General features: G+C 41.4%; 1 protein-coding gene across 1 annotated transcript in view; it reads left to right on the forward strand.

Moving 5' to 3' along the window:
• Positions 1-18,421, forward strand: part of LOC311040063 (thyrotropin-releasing hormone-degrading ectoenzyme-like) — a 239,238-nt gene that overhangs the window by 25,354 nt on the left and 195,463 nt on the right. The window contains exon 4 of the mRNA XM_084050135.1: positions 6,338-6,579. Coding sequence (XP_083906261.1) covers positions 6,338-6,579 — 242 coding nt within the window. The remainder of the gene's footprint in view (positions 1-6,337; positions 6,580-18,421) is intronic.

An 18,421-nucleotide genomic window follows, 5' to 3' on the forward strand; every position in this document is an offset into this window, starting at 1 on the left:
GGTTGTCTTATTTTCAAGGACCCCCATAACTCTGAGAGTGTACAAATGGAACCAAATGGACCCTTACGGGTCCATTTGGTTCCATTTGTACACTCTCAGAGTTACACACCCACCATAAGGGGCCATTTGGGAACCAACATGGTGTTTCTAGTGAGCCAACATGCACGTTATCTGCACCCTGACCAGAATGGAACAAAGCCTTCATTAGTATCATTGGTAACACCTGTGAAGGAAGCAAGAAGAGGCCCAATTTCTTTCCAATATGGCTGCTGTGCATAGAGCCTATTGGATCCTCAAACTGTCGACCAAACCAGCTAACTCCACCCCCTCTCCCCTGCGTGGCACAAAGACAGAGCTGCTGCAGACTCAGAGCGGATGAAAACTAACTTTAACGAGGCAGTTTTTTTCCCCCGTAGTCTGTTAAAAGTAACTATGCAGTGTACCTGTTTATCAAAACTTAGCACTGACGCTAATGTTATGAAAACAATTAATTCTATTTCTAAAGTCTGTGTAGTGTTTTCTGAGGAGAGCAATATGACAAGAAATGAGTTCATTTCTCTCGCTAGTTCTGCTGAAACTGCAACTCCGTGAACCCTTCTTTGCAGAAGTTACTGCAATATTTAAAGAGCTGGATTGGGGTAAAGTGGCGATAATATAATGACACATGCAAGTATCTGACAATCTAGTCAAGTCAAAATACCAACTTTGATGAGGCACTATTGCTTTGTCTTAAAAATATACTTGTGTTTCTTTTTTCCTGAAAATTTAACTTTTTGGAGTTAGCTGGATTTTGCCCGACAGCAGAGATATCCAAAACTGTGGCCTTTCAGGAAATGAAATAAAAATAGAAATAATAACCTGTGTTCCAATGGATCCAATGGAGTTGTATTATTTAGTCACAAGCTCATAACTGTGATGAATTACCCCCCTGAGCTCTGTGGGTTTTTATTTTTTTCCCCAGCTCATTCACACTGGATTAAAGCCAAGTCTGAAATTCCCTTCAATTCACCAGTTGCACGGGGCTTCCTCGGCTATGACAGTAGTTTTCAATATTTTCTGGATCAGGGCCCACTTTACAATATTGAAAGCCTTTGCGGCCCACCCATCTGACCACTTAACACGGCAGCCTGCATGGTCAGAGCAGGTGTATTTTAATGATCAATCAATTGATTGTTGTTCTGCTTGGATCAGTAGAACTAACATAGTACACGTTAAGTTCCTAGTCATCAGCATCACAATGAAAACATATGCTTTTTTGAGCAGTGTAGCCGCTCCTATAAGTGGGTTTGGGACCCATCCGTAGCGAAAGTTTTTCTTTCCGTCGTGAAAATTTGTCTTTCGCTGTACTGTGATTGGCTGACTGGTATTCAGACCCTTTGCTCAGTACTGTGATTGGCTAGCGAGACGCATGACGAAATTAATAACTCATAAATATCACCACTCACTTCAAAATAATTACTTTTTTTTAAAAGTGAGCTTCCATCACTGTGGTGACCACTGTTGTTTTTAAATAGCACCGCTCACTTCACACTGGGTGTGATTTTTATGTTCTTATTTGTTATATGTCAATGCTATATTATCATTAATATCATGTTTTTTTGCCAATTATTTGGGGGGAATAATGCAGACCATGGCTCATATTCAGATGAAGGTTTGTGCAATAGAGCGTGGTCATGAAAACCATCCATATAAGCGCAAGAAGCGACATAACAAAGTCTAAACCAGTTGTGCTATAAACACGCCCCCTTCTGTGGCCAACGCGGAAGTGCCTTTTTCAAACAACCGCGGACTATTTCTTTTCGCCGATAAAGTATAGTTTTGGACCATGACGGAGGCGCGCCGACTCAGCAGACCTTGAGGCCGAGGAGACGCGCCCGAGCGCCTCCAGGCGCGAGTGCCCGCGTCGACCGGCCAATGGTCTGCTAGTCGACTCAGCGCCGTTCGAGTTGTGTACCGATAGGGACAGAATAGTATATAATGTTTTGGTGAGAGCGTTTGCCCCAACTGTCACTCAAAGTGGCTACTGGCCAATCACAGCGCGTCCTTGCACAAGCGTATTGGCCAATCATGCACAACTGGTTTAGACTATGGAGGCACGCGCGCAAGAAACCAGGCAATGGACATCGGAGTAAAGTCTTAATTGTCACAGTATGGGGTGAGCGCTTTCACTGACAATTTGAGGAGATTATTCATGAATAGAAGTCCAGGACTGCGCTCCAATTATAATAGTTTATGCACAGACCGTCCTCAGTGTGCTAGGCTAGCCTATACATAAAACATGCAAACAAACATGTTTAACATAAGTGCGTTCTGCTAGCAATTACTGCTGCTGAGCAGTACTCAGCCTCCCCTTGGTTTCGGGTATTTCACAACAATCACTATTACTAATAAGATATAGTTTTAAAGTGGATGGCAATTATCTTTATGCTTATCGCACCTAGTGACTGACTGTATCTTTCAACAAAACAGAACATGAGGAACAGAACATAATGAGATAGTGTCTCTTTGTGCAAAAACAAAATGAAGAACACTTAACCCATTAAGACCTGGAACTGTGTCATTTTTAGATTTGAGCTAAAAAGCATTATTTTACACTTTGGGCTATTCAAAAATAGCAGATCTACAAGCTCATAGCGCGGCACCGAGTGCCGCGCCACGAGCTTGTAGATCTGCTATTTTTGAAAAATCGTGAAAATGTGTGCAAATCTTTGAATATATATGTTTTTAAAGCGAACATTTTTAACTCAAATCTTTGCTTCTGGGGGTCTCTGGAACAACATATTTTGATGGGGGTCCGCGGCCAAATACATATAATTTTGGGGGTCCTTGACATGAAAAAGATTGAGAACCACTGATATAGAAACATATGTTTTTCAGAATACTGTTGAGATTTAGGAGACATGTAGAATCGGCTTCAGGTCTCAATGGGGTAAAGCAAACACAGTCCCTAAACCCACACAATACAGTATCACTTAAAATGTGTAGTAAGTAAGTAAGTGAAACCAGAGCTGTGAACACACGCAGGACCTACAGTATGTGTCACCAAAGGTGACACTTAAAGAATAATGCTAGCTACAACAATGCCACGTTGACCAAAGTGAAAGAATAGTAACCACAGTAGTCAGGGCCAAAGAATACAAAACATTGAATCCCTATCCGACTGGATCATATTACAACGTTGGGTAGTTCAGAAAAACAAGATTAGGGTCACTTTGATATCTGACCTCAGCAAACATTTTATCAATACGAAACCGTCGCTGTCGGTCAGAAATCTCCTATCTCCATATTTCAACTTGTTTATGTTTGTTTCGTAAAGGAATGCCCTACTCCGTCGTACTACAGCGTCACATATAAGTCGCAAAATTAGCACATCTACAAGCTCAAAATGCGTCACAAAATGACGCATTTTGAGCTTGTAGATCCGCTATTTCTGCTATTTTTTAAATTCTAATAACAGTAACAGTCACAGTTTTGGACATATGAGGATTCCAACCCGAAATATGAGTTTTCTTAATCAAATAACCTTTAACACACACAATCCAAATCTAATCCCCTCGGATACGGATTAAACATGTTGAACTCTTGAGCCCTGGATTCCAGCCATGGCTGCCGGCCTGGCTATCTCTGCCTCTGCCTCGCTGCTGAAGGAAAACACTCACGATGTAGGCTAATAGAGAGACCATCGTCTACCATCAATTATCCAAACGCACCTGCAAAATATAGGCTACACTGTAGCGACCGTTCATTCATGCTGTCTGCTCGGGTCGTTCAGTCTAACAATAAACTGCACTTTAGTGTGGTCCACCTCTTCTCACTTTAACATTCTACCAAACACGATGTACAAAGACCACTATAGGTGCAATCTCTTGTCACTTATAGATGATTGTGTTCAACCTATTCATGATTTGTCAATTTCAAAATTAAAGGTAGGGTAAGTGATTTTCTTTGGTTAAAATAAGTGTTAAATAGCTCTATATTCTGATGGTACTCATTGTTACAGAGTGTTTGTTCAGTAACAGGAGTCTCCATCTCTCTCCAAGTCTTTATTAAACAGAAAATACATTTTCAGGTCGGGATACCAATTTTATCCAATCAGGATAGATAACTCAGTCCGGATACGGATTAAACAAGTGTAATTGGAAGTGATGACACAACGAAATGAGCAGACAAAATTGGACCTGGAACACTGTAAAAAAAATAAGCTGATAAATGGGTACTCGCTCCTGATTGGCTGAAATTGTGTCACCTACCTGACAATTTGTTTTCTGTTCATTAAAGAGCTGGGGAGACGGGGAGACTCCTGTTACTGAACAAACACTCTATAGCAATGATTACTATCACAATATAGTGCTTTAACCTTTTAACAAAAAACTTTTGTTTTAACCAAGAAATATCACTTATACCCTACCTTTAATAAAAAAAAATCATATCAAGATAATTTAAAGAAGACTTTAAACTAGCAACTGAATGTGTCAAGGGGCAACCCGTGCCCTATAGACATTAATAAGGAACTTTGCATGCACACACAGTGCACTGCTGCTTCCCAATGCATTCACCAGCAAGCCGGCTGGGAACAGTATTTAGTGTCCTTCTATGTATATATCTGAAGACATTCTAACAATCAATGACTGAAAGGGTTTTTAAATGTTTATTGATTGACACTGTGTGGGGAAGTTGAATTGTGTGTGGGGTCACCTGTCTCTCCTCTGCAGCGCTGGCAATCCTGTTGATTGGAACGGGCCAAGCACTGTAGAGGAGGAGGGGTGTGTGTTTGTGCTGGTATTATGTTTTGGCTTTAGTTGATAATCTAGGAATGAATTGGCGCCTTGGGAAACATTGTAATGAACATATTTAACTTACTTCATTATGACGTAATTGTGTAAAATAACTCATGGGCCTTAGGTAGCCTTGTTTGAGTTAACAGAGTTACCTATTAGTGGGGCATGTGATGGTTTGCCTCACCTGCTTAAAATGCACGCTGCAGGAGGGTCTGTGTTCAGTTTGGCTTGAGGCTAGCCTTGGAGACATCCAGGGGAGAGAGCTACCAGAGCCTTTGTAGAAGGTTTTCCCTGCTATATTTTCTGTAGTGTCTGGTTTGTTTCATTTCTTTAGCTGTCAAGTGTTTGTTGAAGCTTTGTTTTGGCCAGTGTTTAATTTTGAATTATTATGTTTGCCCGGGCCTGCACTGTGAATTCCCCTGCACTGTGGGAGAGGTAAATAAAATACAAAAACCTGCGTTGGTGGACTTGTCAAGTTTTTGGAGCCTTGGCCGTTCGAGCCTTTTCACAGAACGCATAAAGTATTTATGACATTGTTTACTAAGGTAATAAAATCAAATGTAAAGTCTGGTCAAATACCCATTGTAATCAATGCCGTGGTAATTTTTCTGTAGCCAGCAGGGGGGAAAGTGTGACACCCTGAAGACCATTAATGAGAACTGCTGTCTGTTAATCGACTTCCTCGTGGGCTTCATTTTCAAGACTGCATGCTTGCCGCCTGGCAGTGTCAGATCGCCTTCTTATAAAGGTTAGCTAGGTCCCTCTCACTGGACCAGAACACTCTTAATTGAATCCTCAATTACAAACAAAACTGTTTATTCCCCATAACCAAAAACATTACAACTATACTTCTAAAAATGCATATACACAGCGTCCACCGTCCAGTACAACGCGGGCGCCTCGGAAAACAACGGGAAGTGTTGTCGTCTTCCCTTTCTTTTTTTTTCTATGGAAATAACAAAACGATAGAGCTTGCACAAAAACAAATTTCACCCATTTTTTTACTTCTGTAAACCTGTGATGTAACTATAAGGCTGATTCTGATTCTGAATAAACAGAATAGAATAAACATACAGTAGCTGCCATGTTGGATACGGCACAAAAGCAAGCGACACAGATTGATAGAGTCTGCACTTTGTCTTTGATTAGACAGCAGTCTGTTCAGTGGTCATTATGAAAAAATAATAGACCGCTGAATTCAGAGATTGACCAATCAGAATCAACCATTCAACCAAGCCGTATAATAAATGCTGTTTAATGTAGCCCAGTGTGTGCTATTTTCACATTTAAATACTACTACTAATAATAATAAAAAGAACGGTTTTGGACGTACAGGGTTTCCTCCCGACAGATATGATGACGATATGATCCTTTATCTTTAGTATTTTATTTTAATTTCATCTCTTTTTTATTGTCTTTTTAAAGTGCACTGTTGCACTCTGATTGTATTTGTTTTTATTCTGTAAAGCACTTACAGTTGCCCTGGTGTATGAAAGGTGCTGTATAAATAAAGTTGCCGTGCCTGATATGTATTTATCATTTCTCTTTCTCTCTCGCAGATCGAGCGCGTGTCCGTCTTCTCGGATTCGACCAATAGCAGATCCGGTAACAAAGCAGGGGGCGGGGCTCTGCGTGTCCAGCGCCACTTCCCCTATCCGTCCAATCAGATGCATGTGATCGTTCTGCACCGGGAGCTGCGTCCAATGAGAGCGTACCGAGTCAACATCAGCTTTGAGGCGGTGATCGAGAACGAGCTGCTGGGCTTCTTCAAGAGCACGTACACAATGAACGGAGAGAAGAGGTACAAACACAAACACACTCGCACACACACACACACACACACACACACACACTCACTCACTCACTCACTCACTCACTCACTCACTCACTCACTCACTCACTCACTCACTCACTCACTCACTCACTCACTCACTCACTCACTCACTCACTCACTCACTCACTCACTCACTCACTCACTCACTCACTCACTCACTCACTCACTCACTCACTCACTCCGTGAAGACAGGAGTCATAATGCACATAGAATGGAGAGAGAAGTCTCACACAGACACACACACACACACACACACACACACACACACACACACACACACACACACACACACACACGCTCACACATGCTGGGCCTCATTTTTAAATTATCTGTGCTAGGAGATCGTGTGTGTGTGTGTGTGTGTGTGTGTGTGTGTGTGTGTGTGTGTGTGTGTGTGTGTGTGTGTGTGTGTGTGTGTGTGTGTGTGTGTGTGTGTGTGTGTGCGTGTGCGTGCGTGCGTGCATGTCAGAATGATGTGTGGAATCTTACTGACACTGGAGTTATTACTGCAATATATTAGACCAGCGTTTCACAACATGTGGGCCGAGGCAAAATAATTGCCAAAACACAAAAGGTTTTACTGATAATAAAACATTGATATTAAAATGTATATGTAACAAAAAGGCATGGTATGCTTTCTTTAAAATCGTGATCGATCGCAGTGGCGTCGTTAGGGGTGGGCTTCGGTGGCTATAGCCACCAATGTTTTGTCCAAAGCCACCAATAAAAAAAATTAAAAAATTAAAAAATTAAAAGTTTTTTTTTTTTTTTTTTGAATTATATATGTATCACCCTAATCTAACCCTAACCCCTAACCCTAAAACCGAAATAAATTAACCCAAAACGGGGGGGAAAGCACCCTAATCCGCGAAATCCGCGGTAAAAAACGCGCGCGCGCGCGGGAGGAGGGGCACATGCACGCGCGCTGTGCGCGCGTGCATGTGCCCGTTGCCTGCGGGGCTAAGCCCCCGACCTAGTAGAGACCTAGCGACGCGTCTGATCGATCGCATGATTGATCATTTTAAATAAACACGGCACTCGACTCATTCAATGGCAGAAAAAAACATGGTCTAGTTGCCACAGTGCCAGCGATGTTTGAGCGTTTTCACTCACCTTTGAAAAATCATGGAATATTTATTCTTCACAGCGATCGACCCGCCGATCGCGGTAAAAGACGTAGCGGGATCTCGTACACTCTGAGAAAGACAATTGGCCAGCCACGATTGTCCATTCCATGTATATGGGCAGTTGAATGAACGGAAAGCAGAGAAAAAGGCGTTTTATCTTTTTAACATTTTAACAACATCATGTTACTATAGTGATAACAACAACATGCCACACTAGCTTTGTCTTTATTTGTTTGGGCCCGAGGCCAATGCAAATAAAATACATTTTAACTACATCCTCAGAGGGCTCGCTTTTCTCAAGAGTCTACAAAATTGACTTAGTGAGCACCTTGCATTCAACCTGGACCAGACTCAAAACAAGAGCACCCGGTGTATTCGGTACATCATTTCCATTTATTCCAGCAGCTATCAGCCACTGGAGTAGTGTGTTCAGTGGTGGATAAAAGTACTGAAATGTTTTACTTAAGTAAAAGTAACGATACTGCAATGTAGAACATTTTACAAGTAAAAGTCCAGAATTCAAAATTTACTCGAGTAAAAGTACAAAAATATCGGTATCAAAATGTACTTAAAGTACCAAAAGTAAAAGTACTAAACTGTTGGAAAATAGCAGATCTACAAGCTCACAACGCGTCGCAATGCGACGTGTTGTGAGCTTGTAGATCGGCTATTTTCAAATAGCCTAGGTATTTAATGGGGTGGTTAATGTATGTTTTATAATGTAATAATTTATATCTGCAAAGTAACTAAAGTTTTCTAATAATTGTAGTGGAGTAACAGTACCTACAACATTTGCCTCCGAGATGTAGTGGTGTAGAAGTAAAACTATTGCAAATTGGAAATAGTCCAATAAAGTAAAAGTACCTCAAAATTGAGAGTAAATGTACTTTTTTACTTTACACCACTGGAGTAGTGTGGTGTTGTTTACCTGCAGAAACACATTATGCTAGCTTTGTTTGCCCAAAAACGTCCCCGTCTACCAAAACAAACAGTGAACACACAGCGAGAGGGCGATGTGTTTCTGCATGGCTTTAAATATATGTATGTATGTATGTGTGTGTGTGTGCAGCTGGCTGTGAGTAATTACACGGTTTCCTCTATCAATCTGTTCTAGTTCCATTTTCTTATTTCTAAGCTAAGATAACGTTATTGATTCCAAGGCTGGACTGGGACAATAATTCACCCGGGGGGCGTTTAATGCCTTGACCGGCCCACTTCTGATGTGTGGGGGGAAAAAAGGGTCTTACCCAAGGTTATTTTCACCCCCTGTGCTCATCACATTTAATTTCAGCATCAGTTCCTTAAAGGAGCGCTCCCACTAGAGATGCACGGATGGGCTTTTTTCGTCACCCTAATCCGTGTGTACACGTTCATTATCCCTCCGTTATCCAACAGCATTAATTATATCATCCTATTTATAGATCCGCACCAACCGCACCGCAGGGATGCAAATGGGATGCTATATGGATACGTACTTGTATACAAACATGTCACTCTCTACTGTCACGATCACCGATGTAGTGACTGTATGCATCCATCTCCATGGTAACAGCAAGCCCTCCGTCACTTTCTCACATCCCAACTTTTCATCAGTGGTGGAAAAAGTACTCAGACATTGTACTTAAGTAAAAGTATCAGTACTGAAATGTAGAAATACTCCGTTAGGGCGCGCTCCCACCGCACTTTTATTTTACCTCTGGGGCAGAATCTGCCAATGCTTTGTCAATACAAATGCGTGGATTCTTGGAAAAAATCCTCAAGACCACGAATCCACGCATTTGCATTGACAAAGCATTGGCAGATTCCGCCCTGGGGGTAAAATAAAAGTGCGGTGGGAGCGCGCCCTTACAAGTAAAAGTCCGGAATTCAAAATTTACTTGAGTAAAAGTACAAAAGTATTGGTATCAAAATGTACTTAAAGTATACCAAAAGTAAAATGACTAAAATGTTTGAAAATAGCAGATCTACAAGCTCACAACGCGTCGCGATGCGACGCGTTGTGAGCTTGTAGATCGGCTATTTTCAAATAGCCTAGGTATAAAATAGGGCTAAAGTGGTTAATGTGTGTTTCATAATATCATAATTTATCTGAAAAGTAACTAGTAACTAAAGTTTTGAAATAATTGTAGTGTAGTAAAAGTACAATATTTGCCTCTGAGATGTACTGGAGTAGAAGTAAAAGTATTGGAAATTGGAAATACCCAAGTAAAGTAAAGTACCTCAAAATTGTACTTGTAGTTGCAGTACTTAAGTAAATGTACTTAGTTACTTTACACCACTGCTAGTGACTGTATACATCCGTATCCATGGTAACAGCAAGCCCTCCGTCACTTTCTCACATCGCAAGTTTTCATAAGACATATCCAGCACTTGACTCGTTGTTGGCAGGGTTAAGAACTCCCTCGCCAAAAGAAAATCGTATTTAGTTATAAATCAAAAGTTCTCTCGCTGTAGCTGCCTTTAGTCCAAGACGAACACTGTCTTTGGCTTCAGTCCACTGTGTTGTTGTTGTCTGGAACGTGGAAGGACCCCTTGCCGTCAAAAGCACCTGTAGTAGGCAGCTAATAGGCTCTATGCACAGACAGCAGCCATTTTGGAGAAAAATTGGGCCTCTTCTGACTTCCTTCACAGGTGTTACCAATGATACTAATGAAGGCTCTGTTCCATTCTGGTCAAACAGAGTCAGGGTGCTGATATTGTGCATGTTGGCTCACTAGAAATACTAGTGGGTCTCAAAGTGTGGTCCAGGGACCCTCATGGTTCATTGAGAGGGTGTAACTCTGAGAGTGTACAAATGGAACCAAATGGACCCTCCCGGGTCCATTGGTTCCATTTGTACACTCTCAGAGTTAAGGGGGTCCTTGAAATTAAAAAGTTTGAGAACCACTGTGCTACACTAAATGGAACAGAGCCTTCATTAGTGTCATTGGTAACACCTGTGCAGGAAGCAAGGAAGGGGCCCAATTTCTGTCCAATATGGCTGCTGTGCATAGAGCCTATTTATGTCTGATGGAAAATTACGTAATATTAAAATACTACAAACGCACACCGAGATTTTGTGCTTTTTAAAAGCTGTAATAGGCCTATTAGATAGATGTCATTAACGTATTTTTCCACCATTATTTCACCCACGGTTTATCCAATATTAATTAATAATTATATTTCATTCATCACAAATCCACCCAAACCCTCGGTTATCCACGGCAACCCCGGCTAAAACCGCGATCTAACTCCCACCCATTTTCAGCATTATCTTCATGTAATTTGTCCTCACTGGGCTTCATGCTATATGGACAGTTCAGAAACCTGCCTACCAATGACATCATCAGTGGGGATTCCAAGCTGATAGAAACTACAGCCTTTCACTTTCTTGAAAATTAGAATGCTGAATAGAAGCACGTTTTCTTGCATTAATAATAAATAAATAAATAAATAAACATCCCTACCAATGATGTCACTGGTAGGCATGTTTAGGAACTGTCCACACCCCTCCTCTGAGACACAGAGAGTACATACAATGGTGCCGTCTTATAAAAAGCATTCCAATTATATTAAGGTTGAAAATGGGTGAAGTTGCCCTTCAGCCACTTGAACACCAGCATCCATATTCTGGGGGGAAACATAGTAGACACTGTAGAGTCTGTATAGATGGAAAGATACGGTCCAAGTCCAAAGGCAACTCGGGTCCAGTTGATTAACCCATTAAGACCTGAGACCGCTTCTAAACATTTTCTAAATCCTAACAGTTTTTTGAAAAGATTTTTCAAAAATAGCAGATCTACAAGCTCATAGCGCGGCACTCGGTGCCGCGCTATGAGCTTGTATATCTGCTATTTTTGAATAGCCAAAGAAATCTAAAGTGACAATGATGCGTTCCAGGTTTTAATGGGTTAAGTCTAGAGCGGGGGTCCGCAGAGCTACTTTAGGGGGTCTGCCAAATCTTTGTGTGATGGGATGTTAAATTTTTACATTAACCACTTGAACCCTAGCGTCCTTATTCTTAGGGGAATATTAGCAGAAAATAGCAGATCTACAAGCTCACACTTGTAGATCGGCTATTTTCGGCAAAGTGGTTTGGTGTAGCCCCCCTTTAAGTGTCTGAAATGAAGAAAAAACCTGAATTTACACTGATGATAGTCAATGAAGCTATCTATGAATTCAATGAAAAAAATGTGTCTGCAACACAATTTTATACAATATGTTGTGGGGGGTCCCTGCTTCATCTCTCTCTCTCTCTCAGCTTAAGGGGTCCTTGGCCTGAAAAACCTTGAGGGTTTAACCCAATAAGACCGGTAACGCATCTCTGTCACTTTAAGATTTCTTTGCCTATTCAAAAATAGCAGATATACAAGCTCATAGCGCGGCACCGAGTGCCGCGCTATGAGCTTGTAGATCTGCTATTTTGTGAAAAATCCTGAAAAAAAATGTTTTCGATTTTTTTTTCAAAAAACTGTTAGGATTTAGATTTAGAACACATCGGGTGCCAAACACGGTCTGAACCGTGTGTTTACATAGTAGCGGTTCCGAAGCTTCGGTGCCGAACACGGTCTGAACCGTGATTTCAGTCTTTTTGTTTTTTTCGTTTTTCTCCGCGCGGGCGGGGCTAGAGCAGCTCTGGGAGCACCCATTGTAATCCTGCGAAGGAAGTGCCAGATCGCTCACCGGAAACACTTTTTTCCCCCCCATCCGCTTCCTGTCTATTTCCTACTTTGAAACGCCTATATCTCCAAATCTGTTTCCTGTGGGGAAAACCGGTCATGCGCGATGCGCGATCCCCCCCCGTTGTAACCCGCGAGTGGAATGTTATGGTTCCAGGCAGTAGCCAGGCTCATGGCACAACATGAATTGATGCTTTTTTTTGTGTGGATTTGCTTGTAACGCACGTGGAAACGTTAAACAGCAAAGCGCAGTCAATGGGGAGAATGCTGGCACCCACGGTAAGTTGTTATGAAAAAATGCTGGCACCCGATGTGTTAAGAATCGCCTCAGGTCTTAATGGGTTAAGTGGTACACAGGCTTAACATCATATTTCAGCATCAGTTCAGTCATTAACGGGGTTAACATCACATTACATTACCCTGGAAATATCCAATGAATAAATCTGATGTACTCACATCAACTCATGTGTGGTGAATGGTAAATGGTGCTTTTATATTGTGCCTTTATTACCCAAAGTGCCTTACAATCTGCATTACATTCACACACACACGCATTCATTCCATTAACCCATGCACACGCACACACGCACCCACACGCACGCACGCACGCACGCACGCACGCACGCACGCACGCACGCACGCACGCACGCACGCACGCACGCACGCACGCACGCACGCACGCACGCACACACACACACACACACACACACACACACACACACACACACACACACACGCACGCACACGCTAGAGGTTGCATTCACAAACTCATGGATATATGTCCTCATGATACAACGCGTGTGAAACTCAGCTCTCCACACAAGTAGCGGTGCTGCCATACATAGTCCATGAGCCAGACAAGATTTCATTATCGAAAGAGTGGGCAAAACCATACCTATATTAAATTGTTCATAGGGTCAATACGAGTAAATAAATATATGATAACCTTTCCACAGGAGCAGCTTTTTCATGCTTATCACACATTTTGTTATTTTCCCCATACGTACATGACAGGTGAAAAACTGACAAAATGTAAAAAAGAGTTATCATAATGAAACTTCCTGAGTTGATTACTTACATGAAGACAATGATTTATCGTATTATAAGTTTTCTGAAATGGTATATTTAAATATGCAAATTAGGCATTTGGTCCATGAGCCAGAGCCCCAAAATTGAGCCAGAAATCGAATATTCCCTCGTTCAAAACCTTTGACTCCAACATCTTAACAAAATGAAATAAGAATGTTGACTTTGGCTTTGTCCAATGTTCCAATGTTGATTCTGGAAAGTTATACAAATGTGGGCATATTTTCCTAATGCCTAATTTGCATATTTAAATATACAATTTCAGAAAACTTGTAATACGATAAATCATTGTCTTCATGTAAGTAATCAACTCAGGAAGTTTCATTATGATAACTAAGCCTTTTTTAAATTTTGTCAGTTTTTCACCTGTCATGTACGTATGGGGAAAATAACAAAATGTGTGATAAATATGAAAAAGCTACTCCTGTGGAAAGGTTATCATATATTTATTTACTCGTATTGACCCTATGAACAATTTAATATAGGTTTGGTTTTGCCCACTCTTTCGATAATCATTGCTCAATTTTGGGGCTCTGGCTCATGGACTAACATGGCAGCAGAGAGACAGCACAATAGTGCCAGCCTTTCTGCCTCGTCTTTGGGCGTCCCAAGTTGTGGAAACCCTCCAACAACCAGTCCGTGGGTATAATGTCCTATAGGCTGGATCACCAGAGGAAACAAAGTTCTTAGTCTTACACTGCTGCTTGGTGTTAAAGCTGCTCTCTGTTGTTGTTCTCATGGGCCTGGAAGGAAGTCCCACCTGGCCGTTAGGTAGCGTCGGCTGTTGGTAGATTCCACCGGTGAGTAGTGCCTTCTTTTTTTTTTTTTATCCCTCGATTTTGTAACCCTTTTTGTTTCACCCGGTGCCAATTTTCTAAGTGATCCTGGGCACTACACTCCCCCCACCAGCCTAGGGAGGCCAGGGCCGAGCTCATGCCTCCTTCAATGCATGAGAGCCAACTGACCTTCTTGTCACCTGACAGGGGGGAGTTTCCCTGGTAGGACGTAGCACGTGGAAGTAACACGTTATTCCAACCAGTTCCCTTCCCCTCCATCAGGCGCCCCGGCTGACCAGGGGGAGGCAGTATAGAGACCAGGATTACTACATGTTTTTTGTGAGGGTATTAACTACCCTATGAGACACGGGGAGAACATGCAAACTCCACACAGAGTAGGCCCTTTCGCCAACCCCACCCAGGGTATGGGCGCTGATGACGCGGAGGAGAAGACACGCCCCCAGTAGTAGTGCCTTCTTGTATGCAAGCTACATTGTCCACAGAAGTTGCAAATGCATCCACTGCACCTATCTACATTGACGATGGTAGTTACAACGGGGCAGTTTAACGTCATGCCCAGGACACACACACGCACGCACGCACGCACGCGCGCGCGCACACACAAACATTTTGGCCATTTGAAAATAGCCTATCTACAAGCTCACAATGCGATCAAAACTTGAAATGGGACATTCTGCATAATGAGTACTTTTTCTTTTGGTACTTAAAGTACATTTTGATGGCAATACGTTTGTACTTTTACCTGTAACAGAGTACAGTATATCTACATTGCAGTATTTATACTTTTACTTAAGTAAAACATTTCAGTACTTTTTTCCACCACTGCACACACATTCACACACCGATGGTGTTCAGTGTCTTGCTCAAGGGCACTTTATTGTCGGCTGGTTCGGTCTGGTGTTTTGGGCCCATGCAGACGCACACACACACGCACGCACACGCACGCACGCACGCACGCACGCACGCACGCACGCACGCACGCACGCACGCACGCACGCACGCACGCACGCACGCACACACACACACACACACACACACACACACACACATACACACACACACACACACACACACACACACACACACAGGTCCATGCAGTGAAATAGTTTGGAGTAAAGCAGATAAACCTTGAGCTCCATCAGAACTGTCTAAAACATTTCTCCAGAAATGTTTTAGACGGTTAAAAGAAGGAATGGCATGTTAACTCTGTGCGCACAGAGTTAACATGCCATTCCTTCTTTCTCAGCTCGTCTTCGTCATTCTTCCTGATCCACCTCTCCTTCCTTATTGTTACCATTCTTTTATATCTCTCTCTCTCTCTCTACCTTCCCTCGTTCACATTCTCTCTCTCTCTCTCTCTCTGTTCTCTCTCTTATCACTCCGTCACTAATCCTGTGTTCAGATGAAGAGATGTCACCAATCAATACTACATTACAGCTGTGTGTGTGTGTGTGTGTGTGTGTGTGTGTGTGTGTGTGTGTGTGTGTGTGTGTGTGTGTGTGTGTGTGTGTGTGTGTGTGTCTGAGAAAGTGAGTAACTGTTAATGCTCTTCCTTCACTATTTTCATGAATCCAAACTTGGTCCCAGACTCTGTGTGTGTGAGCACGTATTCATTGCACATAATGAATGTATTATGGCTTCTTTTGTCTGCACACAACCCATTTATTTCTCAAATCTGATCTTTAGGACTGACTATCAACACGGTTATTAAATCTGATCTGATTATTATACAGTACAAGTGATCGGATGGGATGTGTGTGTATTCAGACATTGTTTTGTTGTTGTTTTTTTGGTCATGCAAATGAATTCCTCCCCACACATTGCTGCTGTTGACACTGCTGTTGCATCCTATCGACTATACCCACCTGCCCCTGAGAGTGGGGGCTCCGTGCTCCTCCGCGTCCTCCTCCTCCCACCCAACACTTGGTTGCTGTGGTAACCACATGATGACATAAATGGGTGAAAATAGATCGGCACATTTAGGAGCTGCTATGTTCACTGAGGGACACTGACATTCGACGAATTAGGGCATTTGGCATTGTTTTTCTGTAAACGTGTACCCGTGCAGTGCCCCCCTGGTTAAACGTGGTTAAACGTACTGACTTACAAATATTTTTCTTTGATGGACGTACTGTGTACCAGTGGTGTAAAGTAACTAAGTACATTTGCACAATTTGGGGGTATTTTTTACTTTAGCCTACTTGAGTATTTCCAATACTATATACTCCACTACATCTCAGAGGCAAATATTGTACTTTTACTCCGCTACAATTATTTGAAAACTTTAGATACTAGTTACTTTGTAGATTTTGATTATTATAACAAAACACCCATTACCCACTTCAGCCCTATATATTTCGGCCATTTGATTGCCGATCTACAAGCTCACAATGCGTTGCGATGCGACACATTGTGAGGTTGTAGATCTGCTATTTTCAAAAGATTTTTGTACCTTTTATGCATTTGAGAACTCGTGAAATGGGACATTCTGCATAATGAGTACTTTTGATTTACATTTTAATAGCATTACTTTTGTACTTTTAGTACATTTTTAATATGGGACTTTTACTTGTAACAGAGTATATCTACATTGCAGTATTGATAGTTTTACTTAAAGGTAGGGTAAGTGATATTTTTTTGTTAAAACAAAAAGTATTTTGTTAAAAGGTTAAAATACTATATTCTGACAGTAATCATTGCTATAGAGTGTTTGTTCAGTAACAGGAGTCTCCCTGTCTCTCCAGCTCTTTAAAAAACAGAAAATACATTTTTCGGTAGGTGTCAAAATCTCAGCCAATCAGGAGAAAGTACCCATTTTTAAGCTTCATTTGTATAGTGTTCCAGTTCCAATTTTGTCTGCTCATTTCTTAGTGTCATCACTTCCAATTTCAATTGTTTAATCTGTATCCTGATTGAGTTCTCTATCCTGATTGGATAAAATTGGAAATGAAACTGAAACTGAAACAAAAATGCATTTTCTGTTTTATAAAGAGGTGGAGAGACAAGGAGACTCCTTTTACTGAACAAACACTCTATAGCAATGAGTACTATCAGAATATAGAGCTATTTAACACTTATTTTAACCAAAGGAAATCACCTACCCTACCTTTAAGTAAAAAATGTGTGTACTTTTTCCACCACTGCTGTGTTCCATATGCAACCTGAGTAGAAGCTTTCACTAAGCTCTGTCATATAATAATGTCTGAAGCCCAAGCACTGAGGCAGACAGTCAGAATGACTTTCTACAGGGCCATAAACGTCTCAATCTTTTCATGACAAGCACCAACAAGGTAGGCTATTTTGTTCTATTTTTAGAATCCCGGTTGTTTGATTTTCACGGCTCACTGATTTAATCGCCACTTTAACCTGTGCAGCTGCCACAGTGCTTCTACAAGTCACTGTATGTTCTCTCTCTGTCGTTTTGTGTGCGTTACTTGAACATTGCAGTGCTTATCATGAGGCTTATAGCTACTGCTTCAAAGCCTTTCCTTAATACATTTTCAATTATTAATAGAATAATTGAGAAGCACATTAAAACCTATTTTATGTATAAAAACAAATCGATAACCACTTAAGAGTTATTTTCTACTTCATCAATCACACAATGGTGTCGTGCAAAAAATAGTGAAAATAGGAGATCTACGAGCTCTTCCGTGACTGTTTATAATCGATTAAATCGATTAGTTTGATTATAGCGTTGGTTCATTATGCAGGGAAAGTTCATCTACACACCAGACAGCTCCCATTGTCAAGGTTAGGCTCATGTATGAAGGTGGGTGACGTTTAGAGCACCAACGCTCTTCCTCAGATGTTGATCCAGCAGCCTGCCTAGTAGGTGTGTCTTTTGATTCTGTAGTGTAGGTTGAAAGCGTCTTTTTTTAGTCGACGTTGAAGAAATCACTTCGTCACCTTATTAAACTAATGGCCTAAGTCATTTTTTCAAGGTTTTCAGGAAAAATAAAAAAACTGATCCAGAACAAAACTATATGATATTTCTTAATCATTTCACCCAAAATGTTTATAACAAATTATGACTATTTAAATAGAAATAACACTGTCTGTCAGTTATGTAACATAAGAGATTGAAATAGGTTTAAATAGCATTAAATCTGACTTAGGCCAAAATAAAAAGCAAAACAAA

The sequence above is a fragment of the Gymnoscopelus microlampas genome, assembly GCF_963454915.1.
Source record: "Gymnoscopelus microlampas genome assembly, chromosome: 23".
Classification (NCBI taxonomy): domain Eukaryota; kingdom Metazoa; phylum Chordata; class Actinopteri; order Myctophiformes; family Myctophidae; genus Gymnoscopelus; species Gymnoscopelus microlampas.